Genomic DNA, 13,347 nt, shown 5'->3' with positions numbered 1-13,347 from the left:
AAGGGTCTCATGAAGTACAACAGGCTCCAGGTGGCAAATAGGCATTGGATATTGAACGTCTGGGAGTCATTGCTTGTTGCCACCACTAGAATTTTAACCATTTTTAAATGTCCTTGGTTGTTTAAAGACATTTAAAATCTACACATAAATTTACATAATTTAAAAATATTTAAATATAAAATGTAAGAAACATTAATTAACATGTAACAAATAATCAGATAATTAGATAGTGAAAATGAAATAAGCAAAGTGCCTATTTTACTATTTCCACAGAATAATGCTTTGCCAATCCCCAAGGTTAAATGTAAAGTACACCTGAACCCTTTTCAGTACGTCACTTTTCTGCTGCTGGCTTCAATAGTGAGTCCAGCAGTTGATGACAGTCTGATTTCTCATACCAGAGTCTCCTGCCTTTGACCATCTGTGCATAGAAGTTCAAAAATGTACTGCTTTCACAAACATCTAGCAGCCATCATGTTTTGGCCCATTAGTTCATTGTATCTTAACCAACACTTCCCTTTCCTTTGATACTGATGTTCATTAACTTTAGGGTTCATTCAATTCTTAAATCACATTACCCTCAAACTAATTATAATATTCTAAGGCATTATCGTGACTCTTCTCAAAGAATTTCTTCATTTATGACTAACATAATCTTACTTCACAGCTGTTAATATGAAGGGTTTTTTTTTCTCCTTAAAATACATTCAATATTTCTGTTAATGCAGAATAAGGGACTGTTTCTGTTAACAAAGAATCACTGCAAGGAACCTCACAATAAGTTTATCATTTTTAAATTGGACAGAATGCTGATTTCAATTGTGTCATATTTCTTTTGCTGAAAAATTCCTGAAGTCTTGATGCCAATTAGTTTGTCCTTTAGGTTTGGATATGAATCATCTTCGTCAAGTTCTATAGGTTTTGGGGTGACTATAGAGTCCTATGCAGGACCCACAGAATGGACTCTCAGTGTTCAGTGCCTTTGAACATGATTAAGAGTTTTAATACTGAGCTGTAGCTAGTGGGAGGATGCTGACATTGATTTGTTTATCCTATCAATATATTTGAAGGATTTTGTGGAGACAGCATTGATGGTACTCCTCCAGTGGCTTTAAGTTTTCCATATTCTGAACTAGACAACTCAACAGGGTAACTATTGCTCCATGCCTGGTATGGGACCTGAACTTCCCTCAATCGCAGGACTCTGCAGAGAGGGTACAGACAGCCCAGTGTATCTGTAAATGTGAACTTTCCACGATTCAGGACATATACAGGGACTGGTGTGTAAAAAGGGCCCGAAGATCATTTGGGACCTGAGACACCACAACCACAAACTGTTCCAGTTGCTCCCATCTGGGAAACGGTACCGCAGCATAAAAGCCAGGACCAACAGGCTCCGGGACAGCTTCTTCCACCAGGCCCTCAGAATGATTAATTCATGCTGATATAATTGTATTTCTATGTTATATTGATTCTCCTGTTGTACACACTATTATAAATTACTATAAATTGCAAATTGCACATTGCACATTTAGACGGAGATGTAGCGTAAAGATTTTTACTCCTCATATATATGAAGGATGTAAGTAATAAAGCCAATTCTATTCAATACACCATGAGGTTGGCGTTGGTTTTCAGGTCTTAGTCTTCAATTTTTTTTTGTTTATTTGGCCAGACTACAGTCAGTGATGAATCTTGACAGTAGATGTTTTCCTTTGTGGAGAGTACTTGGGAGATTTGGAGGAAATCCTTTTTCCTGGCTGAAACTGCATGGAGGGTAGGGGCAGGTGGGGAGAGGGGAGACTTGGAAAAAAGTAGAAGCAGGTTAGGATAGTGGAAAAACACACACACAATGTTGGAGGAAGTCAGCAGTAGAAATATTATATGTATGGTGTAGTTTCACTTATCAAAATCGGGAAGACAGCGAGCCAAAATTGATTTGGAAAAAAACAGCACGTACATGCCTACGTACGTACACACATGCGCACACAACTGCCTGCACAAGGCTTCACCATCATGGTAGTCTTTCTCGGGGTAAACACACATATAAAGTGGGCGTCTTTTTTCATAAAAGCAGAAATCCTCTTTGCTTAGCGAAATCGGGTACTAATGTAGGTCTTTCATAACTGCGAGCTGTCGTAAAGCGAACGTTAGAAAAACGGGGGCCACCTGTAGAAAGTCAAATTGAAATGGAGAGTCACCAGGAGATCATGCCTTTTGTAGCAAATTAATGGTTACTAACCCATGTGTCTTTGGAATGTCGGAGGAAATCCACGCGGTCACGAGGAGAATGCACAAACTCCTTCCAGACAGTGGCAGAATTGAGCCCATGTTATTGGTGCTGTAATAGCACTATGCAACCTGCGATGCTACCATGCTGGTTCATGCAAACATTTCAAATGGGAAATATATAGACATTATTTCAAATATTGATTACTACATTTCCAAAAGTTTGAGAAGTTAACATTAATAAATATTTTCTGTTATAAAATATTTTCTTGCTGAAGTGAATTGATGAGTGGTACTGCTTACTTAATAGTTAACAGTTGCCCCTATAAGTAAAACATGTTTATCTTTTAATAGGTTACAAAGATTTTTCAAAAGAAGAAAAATTCAGTGACCTACAGTTTCCGGCAATCCTTTTCCTTGTATGGGATACAAGTTCTTCTTTTTGAAAATCAGTGTAAGAATTAAATAAACTCTCAATATGCACTTCCAAATTTTTTAAACTTAAAAATCTTTCAAACACTGTTTAACTCTCAGTAATAGTTCTATGTATTGCAAAAATAAAAATGTTAACTCAAAGTTACTATTTTATATTTTTCTTAGATTACCCAAATGGAATCCGACTTACTTCAGCTAATTCAGGCGCTGACATTAAAGTCCTTATTAATTTCAATGCCCCAAATCCACAGGATCGTAAAAAATTCACTGATGACCTTCGTGAATCTATTGCAGAAGTTCAAGAAATGGAAAAGTACAGGATAGAATGTAAGTACAAAATTATTTGACATAGTCTTGAATTTATGTTCCAACTTCTACATGTGAGCTTCAATAGGTTTAGTTTTACTGCTTTAATTTGCAGCTCCTCTTTGTATGAAATATTCTAATGTTGAAGGTTTCATTTAAACCTAAACGCAGTAGTCTTACAAAATCAAATTTATCATGCTCTTGAATTGTTTCTCTTGTTGACACCGTTGCACAATTTCAACATGCACTATAAGAAAATACAATTCTACATTTTATCTTTAGCTGAGCTGGAAAAGCAGAAGGGAGTTGTACGGCCAAGTATCTCTCAAGCATCAGGCCTGAAAAAGGAACCTGGCATTGGTACATTAAGCAGGACCAGCCTGGATGATAGTTATGCCACTGGGGAGGGGTTAAAGAGGACCGCCCTAAGCAGTTCACTCAGGGACCTTTCCGAAGCAGGTATGATGATGGCAATTACTTTCAACTTCCATTTTGTCTTGTTATTACTAAATATGAACTGAATAGCACTTCCAGCTTTGACAGAAGTTTAAAAACATTGATTTACTTAGTCATTTTGGTGTTGCCAAATGTCAGTAAACTTTTGTAGACTCTTTCATGCTCATTCCAAAAAAAGTCCAGTTTATTTCTTAATTTTCAGCATTTGAAGTTGTGTATTAATTTTATTAATCTTACATGCAGACTTTATCTTTAGCACATGTGACACTCAGTTGTGAGCAATGTCACAAAAATATCGTGAAAGTACTGACAATATGGTTTAAATAAACACAAATATTTTGTTATGTTAATATTAAACTGTTTTTCAGCACATTCATGTTGCATAATCACTTGCAGAATCCAAACTGTGATCAGTAAACAAATAAGTTTAAAATTGTTGGGGTTTGAAAAATCCACTTTCAACATTTTAATCTGACAGTTATGATGTATGTACTTTAAGCAATTATTCAATTGTGCAGATTTTCAAGGTCATTGGAATTATCAGAAATATAACCTGTTTTCAGATTAACACATCATGTGATGTACTGAGTGAAGAAATGGTCAGCATGGATGGATTATATCTAGGATGAAGAGAATGTTCTACAATGTAGACAAAAAAAGAATTTTTCTGTGCTTTGTGCTTGGATCAGTACATGTTAAACCATTGTTTTTGTTTAATGTGAGGAACGGCATTGTGCATTGGCTAACCTAAATCAAAGTGAACTCCTGGAAATAATTCAGTTGTTGTAGCTTGCTTAGTAATGTTTGGTCTCAAGTCTGTTTGTTCTCTTTTAAAGTTCATTTTAATTATGGATGTGCACTGTTATTTTGTCATATAATGTATGCTTGTATTCAAAACAAAACTGTTTTGTTGTTTGGTTTTAATGAAACTTTAAAATGACTACTTACCCAAATTAGTCTAGGATCAAAGTTTACGTACTTTATAGAGCTTTCATTCTCTGTACAATTCAAACACTTCTGATATTAAACAGAAATATTAACACAAAACGTTCAGCTTTACACATCCCATATTCTGTAAAACATGCCATGTTTAGGCAAGGTCATTGGTTAGAAGATTGGATTTGCATCTCTTTCAAAGAGGCTCTTTCATCTTTCACCATCTGACCTGGGTACCACCAGTTTTGTATTAGTCATTGCTCAATCACAGAGTAGAAAAATGAAATCCACTTGAGGTCCAGTTTTTCAGATCAATGGATACTACTTTAAAAATTAAGTACAATACCAGATTAAGGAGGAGTTGAGCAACGTGCTCATACTGTTGCATCTGTCTATCCACAAATCTACTCATATATGTAGTTTCCATTGGTAGTAAAATAACCATCACCCATATTGCTGAAGTATTTTTTTTCTTTTCACATCTGCAGTATATGTTTTATACAATATACACCCATATTTGTATGAATTGAAAACAGAAATCAAATTTTGAAACAATAGCATTAATTGTTTGAATTATTTCATTTAGAATGTTTTTCCAATCAACAATGAAATATAACAATGAGCTATTGTTATTTTTAAGCTTCAAAAATCTAATTAGATTTCCTGCAGCCATTGTCCCCCAATACGCTGCTTAGTTTCCTTCAAGTTTGCCTGCTGGTTCCCAATTAGACATGCTCAGCTTCTACCATGTACAGAGACCAGTCAATGTGCATTGGGTATGAGGATGTGGCCCCTGGGTTAATTCTTGGTTTCTAATCTTTGGTGTTGCATGTCCTGGGCAGGCAAGCGTGGGCGCCGCAGCAGTGCAGGATCGCTAGACAGCAATATGGAAGTAAGTAGGAAGTAATTGCTCTGTAGCTGGATGTATAATGTATATCTTTAAAACATTTGTTTTGCATCCTTTTGCTTTCTTCCAGTAAGTAGCCTGCCTGCCACATAGAAATGCATGTGTGAACTGCTTGCCAAGTGCATCTAATGCTCGCGCAGAGTCAGGCTTCTTGTCAAGGCACACACCATTGTTGATGGAATCAGTTGAATGCGGTTCTGCTAGCTGCAATTGAGTCTGAAGCTTCTGAAATCATCAGCTTGTCATGCTGAATAAATTTAACAAGTACCATGTTATAACATTTGGACATGGTTGCTTTATTATTTTGCTTTGTATGAGCTGCACTTAAACTTATTCCTTTTTTTGGCTACCAATTTTCAGAATAACACTTAAGATTCTCAGTCAGGGTTTTGAGTTCTTAAGATGTTAACATTTTTATAAAACAGTTCAAAGCAATGTGTGGAAACACAGAAAAACTGGATAGTGTTAGATGATCTGAGTGTGGATTTCATAAAAATCATTCATTTTACAAGCATTTACTCCCACTACCCTGCTCCAGCTCCAACTTCATGTATTGCCCATGCATGCTTACAGTGTGATGGCATAAGGATAAATAGATTTGCTCTTTTCACATAAAATTGCCAGAAATTCTGTAAAATAACCTTTTTAATTTCTCTGAACATTTGTAATGTATTTACAGTTTTTGTTTTGTCTGTGCAAATGTCCCTGTTGTAAAAGTCTTGTGTGTTCTTAAAGAATGAATTTAAATTTGTTGCTTATTGTAAACAATCAATCATGTTTGTCCAATATGTATTAAAATCTTGAATGAACAATTAGACCATATGCACAAACAGGAGGCCAAATAGCAAGTCAGTTCATTTTACTTAAATGTGGAATAATGGCCAATTAAAGGCAAATATTTAAATGCATCATGGCAACTATTGAATTTGTAGATAATATAGAGATTGTTGTTCATTATGTATCTCAGTTAATCTTTTGCAAATTTTAAACCTTTTATAGTTAGGCATAGCAATTAAGATGGCTTATGAAAGCATAAAATCTCACATGACAAGTAAATATTTTAGTCAAGAAGAGGGAGAAGGGTTTTGTGAATTGTGTTCTATAAAATATATATATATAAAACAGCTAACAGGTAGCCAGTAGTTCCCCGGTCAAGTATTGGAATAATGAATAATCATTCATATCTGGGAAATCCATGATGGAAATTCACAACATTTGAGTTCCTCATTTAAGACACAAAGGAAATAATAATACTGAATACTATTGGAAGACAATTTTGTCTGTTGAACAGAGCTACTGCTTCCAGGTTGGAGAGTCAACAAAACCTGGAAAATGGACCTATTTAGATCAGTCTGTTCACCTGAGAAAATAATATAAGTTCTTGCACAGAAGCTTGAGGGGAATTGCTACAGAATAAATAATAGAAAGGAATAAACAGTAATTGAAAAGCAATGTATATCAATATATCATGGATATATTTCGTATCTCCAATCATAAATATTGTATGAAAAATTGTAAATAATGTTTGCATCTTTTATACATTTGATTTAAAAATCTGATCATAATAGCTTGACAAAAATTTTGTTTTTTATATGAATATTTCAATTTTATCTTCTAGATGATTATATACAACCAAAGATGCACAAATTATTGAGACATACTAAGAAATTTCATAACTTGACATAGAAGTTTTTTGGAATCCAAAATAATTGTTAAGGTTGTAAGCCTCTTGGGATTTGCTTGAGCTTCAGCATATTCCTCACCGAGCTGAGATTCAGCACACTTAAAGGCCAGAGTGAGAAATTACTCACTTTGTAATAATGTATTTTTATATCTGTATGGCCATTCAATGAGCAGATTATGGCACTTCTGTCTGCTAGTATATTCAAATTTGTGTGTGCTCCATTCATGAATTTATCCAGATGACAATCAATTTCATTTCAAAAACACTGTCAGCACCACATTACAGAGCTCTAAGAATAAACAGGTAAAGGAATTGGATGATATGCTGTCATAGCACCCTGAGGAAAAAGTAAATGGGTGTTCATCAGAGAAATCTTAGAGGGTCTTAAAGTCGGGGAAATAGTGGAGAAATGCAGAGAATGAAATATTATAAGAAAATGAAGTCAAACATCCCTCCCTTTTAGAAAAGGATTTTTAATTCATTTCCCTATGATCTTATGACATTGAAGGTCCATCAACCAATTGTTTTTTACATTATTGTACAAATAGATATTGAATTAAGCAGGTGTCTTTTAAACACATTAGCATTGATCACTTCCTCATGGTTCTTTGATGTCAAAAGGCATCTATTGGTCAATTATTTCAAAATCCAGCTGTATAAAAAGTTCCTAAGAAGTTTAGAGTAACAATGAATGTTGTTTCCCATGAAATTCAAAACTTATAAATCAATAAGGTAAATATCTGCATACATGATGTTTATGAAAGTTGTAGCTGTAATATAAATGTGAAAATTTTAATCTTGTATGCTTTTTCTATAATTAAATATTCCTAGCATATAATAGCAAAAGGTATATGATCTTAATGATAGGGGTCTCCATTCACTCAGAATGTAACTTTAAAAAGAGAGCAGAACAAGAGAGCCTAGGCATGCGTGATATCAATAGAACCACAGTTTCCTCTCTGTAACAGTAACCTTGAAATGAGTTTAACTGACTACTGGGAATGAGCTTTATCATGTGGGAGAATGGGTTTGGATGGTTTAGGATTACTGTTGATACAAATATGTAAGGTTCTAATAATCTACCACCTATTTCTTCAAAAATCCCGATAGTTCAGAATCAGGCTCGATCTAGCATTTCTTGAAATTTGCTGTGTTCATTGGAAAAAATATCTTGGAGCACTGGAGTATGTTCTCTTCCAATAATCAAGAATCAATTCCTCTCACATTCCAAGGACATTAGTAGGTTAATTGGTCACATGGATGTAAATGGGCTGGAAGAGCCTGATATCATTCTGTATCTGTAAATAAAATAAAATACAAAAATCATTTTACTTTATATAAATTAATGTTACAAGCCTATATATAGATTAATGTTATAATTGATATGTAAAATATATAGCGTTTATCATTCCTTCAAAATAAGTCAATCATTTAAAAGTCCAGTCACATTAGTTTGTTGAAACTCGTTTGTGACATCTGATAAGGACAATGCATAATCATTGAAAAAAAAGTGATCCAATTATCAAAACAATACATATGGATTAATCTTATGTAGTTAAAAAATACTTGTCAGATATAAGTAAATTTCAACAATTGTTCTTAAATAATTGAAGTATTTTTTTCTTTTTCCTCCCAGGGATCAGTCATTAACAGCCCGCATGTACATCGAAGAGTCAGCTCATCTACACGAGGAGAAAATCCAATCCGTCCACATCAGACAATGTCAAACTCATCATCGTTGCTTGGTTCTATATTTGGCAGTAAAAGAGGAAAATCATCCCAGGGTTTTTCTCTAGCAGGACCATCTCAGCAGCTTCCATATCCTCCACATCAGCAACATTCCTCAGCTATGCATCACACAGCTCAGACAGAAATACCGTCACAGCAGCTGCATGCACACCATTCCCAATTCTGTCACGTGCAGCAGACACAGCCTCTACCACCTCCTTATCACCACCATCACCACTACCATCCTCCTCAACATGCGCAGTTCCCTCATCAGCATCACCAGCACTTACCGCATTCCCAGCACGCATCTCACTCCCAGCATGCCCCCTATGTGCAACAGCACCCCCATGCAGTTCACCCTCCTGTGCCTATTTCCCATTCCCAGCACCCTGCTCATGCCCAGCACCCTCAGCATCTCCATGGCCAGCAACCCCCATCTGCTCCTAGCACAAGCAAGACCAAACACACAAGTGGCATCAGTACAATAGTGTAGGAGGAAAGGAAAAATTAAAAATGCTGTATGCTTGTAACTTCACAAGAAAGCTGCACTGGCACTTAAATGCAGCAATATATAAATCTAACTTCCAAACTTGAAAGCACTTGAAAATACTACTGTGTATTATTGATAGTAGCCCACGGAAAAATTGAATTTACAGTCCCAGTACAAAATTAGAAATAATATAATTGACATAGTCCCTTAGGCTACCCAGGGGAAAGTTTTCCTAGGTTTCTTTGTCTTGCTTGAGGCAGGTTGAAACCTTTTGTGCTGTTTACCATTCAGTGCTTGTACTGTTACTTTTCCAGTAGTTAAAACATATTTTATTTCCCTTGGTGTACCTCCTGACAGCTGTTTTGTTATTTCAAATTTGGCAGCCTTTAACAAAATACCTGATGTGGTTCAAATGATTTGAGAGTTGCTTTGTGACAATGGATTCTGACAGTGGAAGAAATGCTTATGTAAACAGAAAATTGTTCTGGTGGCTTTGTTTGAATTCTAGTCTTTGATAGTTTAACTGCACATAGAAAGTAATGGCTAGTAACCTGAAGCTGCAAAATAAGCCTTGCTTTAAAAAAGTTGTTCAACTATTCACAGAGACTTAAAATTGTAGAATTTTGGGCAACAATAAACACTTTCAGTATTTATTCAGCTTAGCCCCTTATAACAAACACATCATAAATAAGCTTTATTAAGTGTGCCAACTATATCATCACTTAATATTTTAATCAGAATTTGCTTTATGTATAACATGCATATTTTAATAAGAGACACTGCACACCTATTTGACTTCAGTATTGAAATTAATATAATTAATATTCTAGGTGAGCTAACTAATGAGATTTATTGCTGTTTGCTATTCAGTTGGCATCTGATTATGTGAACTTGCCATCCTTCATTCCAAAGCACTGCTTATCAGTTGGAGACAAATGAAGGTAAAACTTAAAGAATAGGTCAAAATTTACTTGATCTGTTTACATACACAAACATAACTTCATGTACATACATACACAAATATTCTGAAGTCTGCACTGAGAGTAATTAGCAGGTGATAGCAAAACCTTCAAAGATGAAATTCCATTTTCTTAAGAAAGAGAGAGAGATATATTTTTTTGCTTCCAAGTACATTGCACTCAGCAGGCTGAGTACATCTCACACTCACATCACTGTCATACTTTTTTCCTGAAATTTAAAATTTTGTCCCTTTATTTCAAATGTGGATTGTTGATATCGCCTAATATCAAACTATTGCAGCAGACACATGGTTGATGTGACAGCACTAGTAAGCTTGCAAAGTAATGTATTCAGTGATAAAGTGAAAGGTCTGCTAAAAGTGAAGGAACATCACTGGCCTGGACCATTCTAAAGTAAGACCAGCTCAGACTCTTTATTTTCTAAAAATAACAGTTTCCCCTACAAAAATGCCAGCAAATCTATGAACTGAGCACTTTGTTAGCTGCCATAGAGAGCAAATACAGCAAATAGAGTTTAGCCTTTTTTTTTCCAGTTTTGTTTCCAGTGTGTGCAATATTTTCTTACAGTTACAGTATGTACTACGAAGTGAGAATATATGTCAGGCTTATTAATTTAATCATTCTTGAATAACTTGGATCACATTGTCTTATCACTCTATTTGGACTAATTCCTGAGATTCTGTTCCTTTCTGTATAAAGAATAATGTGTTCTCAATGAAACAGACTATCTTGCATGTCATTTAATGTTAATAATGTGAGGCTACACTCTACATACTGTATATTTGCAAAATTTCAGTGTTGACATTAAATATAGTTGAGGTAAATTGATCTCATATTAAAATACTTAGACTGTTTCTTCATACCTCTGTACTTATAACTATAGTCTAACTATAATCTAAAACTTGTTCCAAAAAAGATCTGGTTGCCATTCTAGATGATAGTGGTGGGGGAGGCACTTGTTCTAAGTCCCTCTAAGAATTGCACAATAACCCCTTCATGAATACTTTTGTTTGTTACATATACTGTGCATAAATTGTTTGAGATTATCGTGAACTTTCATTGTAAATAAAAATGTATTAAATTAGGAATAGTGTGGATTATTTTTTATATTTACTGCTTAAATATCTGCATTATCAATTTATCCTGGTTTCTGTATAGATGTGCCTGAGAGTTGATGTGTAAATGATTTCCAACACATGGCATATGTCATTTGTAAAATTCTGACTGAAGCATATACTTTCATGAAGATGTTGGGTATTTTTCTTTTTTTTATTTTTACAAATAATTTCTACCAAATGATGCCAGACTGAGAAGACATTATATGGCTTGTAATTCATCCACTTTATCTTGCAGATGTTGCAGACCTGATCTTTTCTGGAATAACACAACTAATGTGTATTTGTATTGAGTTTTTTAAGTTAAGAATGAAATGTATCATAATGTGATTTTTTTGGATAAGATCACTTTAATATTAGTGTACAAGTATTGTATTGCTTACAAAGGAGAGAAAGCTGCAACCATCTGATGTCAAATGTTTTCCCATCTTGCAATGCATGCTGCAGAAGCCTATTGCTTCTGGTAACAAAGAACTGAATGAACGTCAGCAGATACAAGTTAAACTTTTGATGTTAAATTACTGTCTCATGTAAAGCGATGTGTTACTGCAGTCCAGCATGTATTTAGGTTTGTACTCATTGTACAAAATCATTTGACACTGCCACATCTGCCTGCAAATATAGCAAAGTAATTGTGTACATAGGCTAAAAATGGAATACTTTATCTCAAGGGTGAGATGGGAAAGGGAGTGGGAAACTAGATTGAAGGTGGGGGTTAATGAATAGACAGTTCTTTAATTTGTATATATTTGTAAATTAGTTTTATCAATATGTCCATAGTCATTATAGGGTTGCATTATTTCTGTTGCTGAACTATCGTAATGCTTAGATCTATTGTACTTCTGTGGCAGCCATGTCAGACTGTTTGCTTGTTGCAAGCAATGGGTTTTTGAAAGCATACTCATTTATTGTCAGATGCTTTCAAGAATCCATGCATTGCAACTAATTTGCAACTAAGATCCATTTATTATGTACATGAGGAGAGGAGTGGATTCATTCTAATATGCATTATGGTTGTAAGTAGTACGCAACCCTATCCATGTCAAACTATGACTGTGATAATGTGGAGAACGCAAAATAAATCATACATAACTACTATATTTGTCTTTTTTATTTTGTGATTTGCTTACCTTTTCAGAAAGAAAGCTGTCTGCTTGTTGCCGTCCATTTTCCTTTTGGACAATTCCTATATTTTTTATTAAAATCATATCTTACGCATGCTTTTTGTTTATTGGTCTGTAGGCTTTGATCTTCACAGTAACAGACTGCTATTATTATACAAGGTGTAATTATATGTAGGTCCTGCAAAATGATTTTTGATGGAAAATTCAAACCTTCACCTATGTTTAAAAGTTAAACAAGTCATTCCAGACAAAATATATTGGCACAAACTTTGTGATTGTAATTGCAACAGAGTTAAGTAATGATCATTGCATAACCAAACCTTATTTATGAGAAGTGGCTTCACTAGAAATAGCAGCTTTTTTACCCAACCTTAAATGCCGTTGAGAAGGTAAAGCAGTGGCCATAATTGTTGTCTTTGCTAAATCTTTGTTCTTCTTTGTCACAAAAATTTCAGGTTTGTCAAATGTTATTGAAAACATCTTGGCAAGTTTCCGCAGTGTATATTGCAGATGGTACATGCTACAGACTGTTTTAGACTGGAAGGCTGGGTACCATTGAAAGGCTATTTGGCCGTACATGGTTTCATAAATATTAGATTTGCATTTATCCAGACAATGAGAATGTTCCATCGTATTTCTAAATTATGCTTTGATTTTGGTAGCCTAGGAGTGAATTACAACTGCAGGATAGCTTCCTTCTGGCTGTGTTCTATAGCCACAATTATGTGGCTGAACAATTACATTTCTGGTTTATAGGGGGTCCCAGAATGTTGATAATAAGTAATTATCTTCACCCATCAATGCTAATTAGTGATAATGGCTTTGAAGAACAAGGAAAAATGGTTATTACCTCGAACTTAATTGATGCAAATATTACTTGATGCTGTCCATGTTGTGCTACATGGATGCTTTGCTTTGAGGAAGTGCAAATGGAATTAAAGATCAAGAAATTATTAT

General features: G+C 34.8%; 1 protein-coding gene across 4 annotated transcripts in view; it reads left to right on the top strand.

Moving 5' to 3' along the window:
• The window catches only part of iqsec1b (IQ motif and Sec7 domain ArfGEF 1b), a 447,242-nt gene extending 436,019 nt beyond the window's left edge, over positions 1 to 11,223 (top strand). For 3 of the 4 annotated variants that reach the window (XM_059944101.1, XM_059944100.1, XM_059944103.1), the window contains 5 exons: positions 2,584 to 2,683; positions 2,830 to 2,991; positions 3,253 to 3,429; positions 5,205 to 5,254; positions 8,590 to 11,223. In XM_059944101.1, coding sequence (XP_059800084.1) covers positions 2,584 to 2,683; positions 2,830 to 2,991; positions 3,253 to 3,429; positions 5,205 to 5,254; positions 8,590 to 9,174 — 1,074 coding nt within the window. In that variant the 3' untranslated portion in view covers positions 9,175 to 11,223. The remainder of the gene's footprint in view (positions 1 to 2,583; positions 2,684 to 2,829; positions 2,992 to 3,252; positions 3,430 to 5,204; positions 5,255 to 8,589) is intronic. The other variant, XM_059944104.1, reaches the window with a different exon arrangement.
• Positions 11,224 to 13,347: the final 2,124 nt, after the last annotated feature.

This window comes from Hypanus sabinus, chromosome 19 (genome assembly GCF_030144855.1).
Source record: "Hypanus sabinus isolate sHypSab1 chromosome 19, sHypSab1.hap1, whole genome shotgun sequence".
Taxonomy (NCBI): domain Eukaryota; kingdom Metazoa; phylum Chordata; class Chondrichthyes; order Myliobatiformes; family Dasyatidae; genus Hypanus; species Hypanus sabinus.
This window is presented reverse-complemented; position numbering and strand designations above follow the sequence as displayed.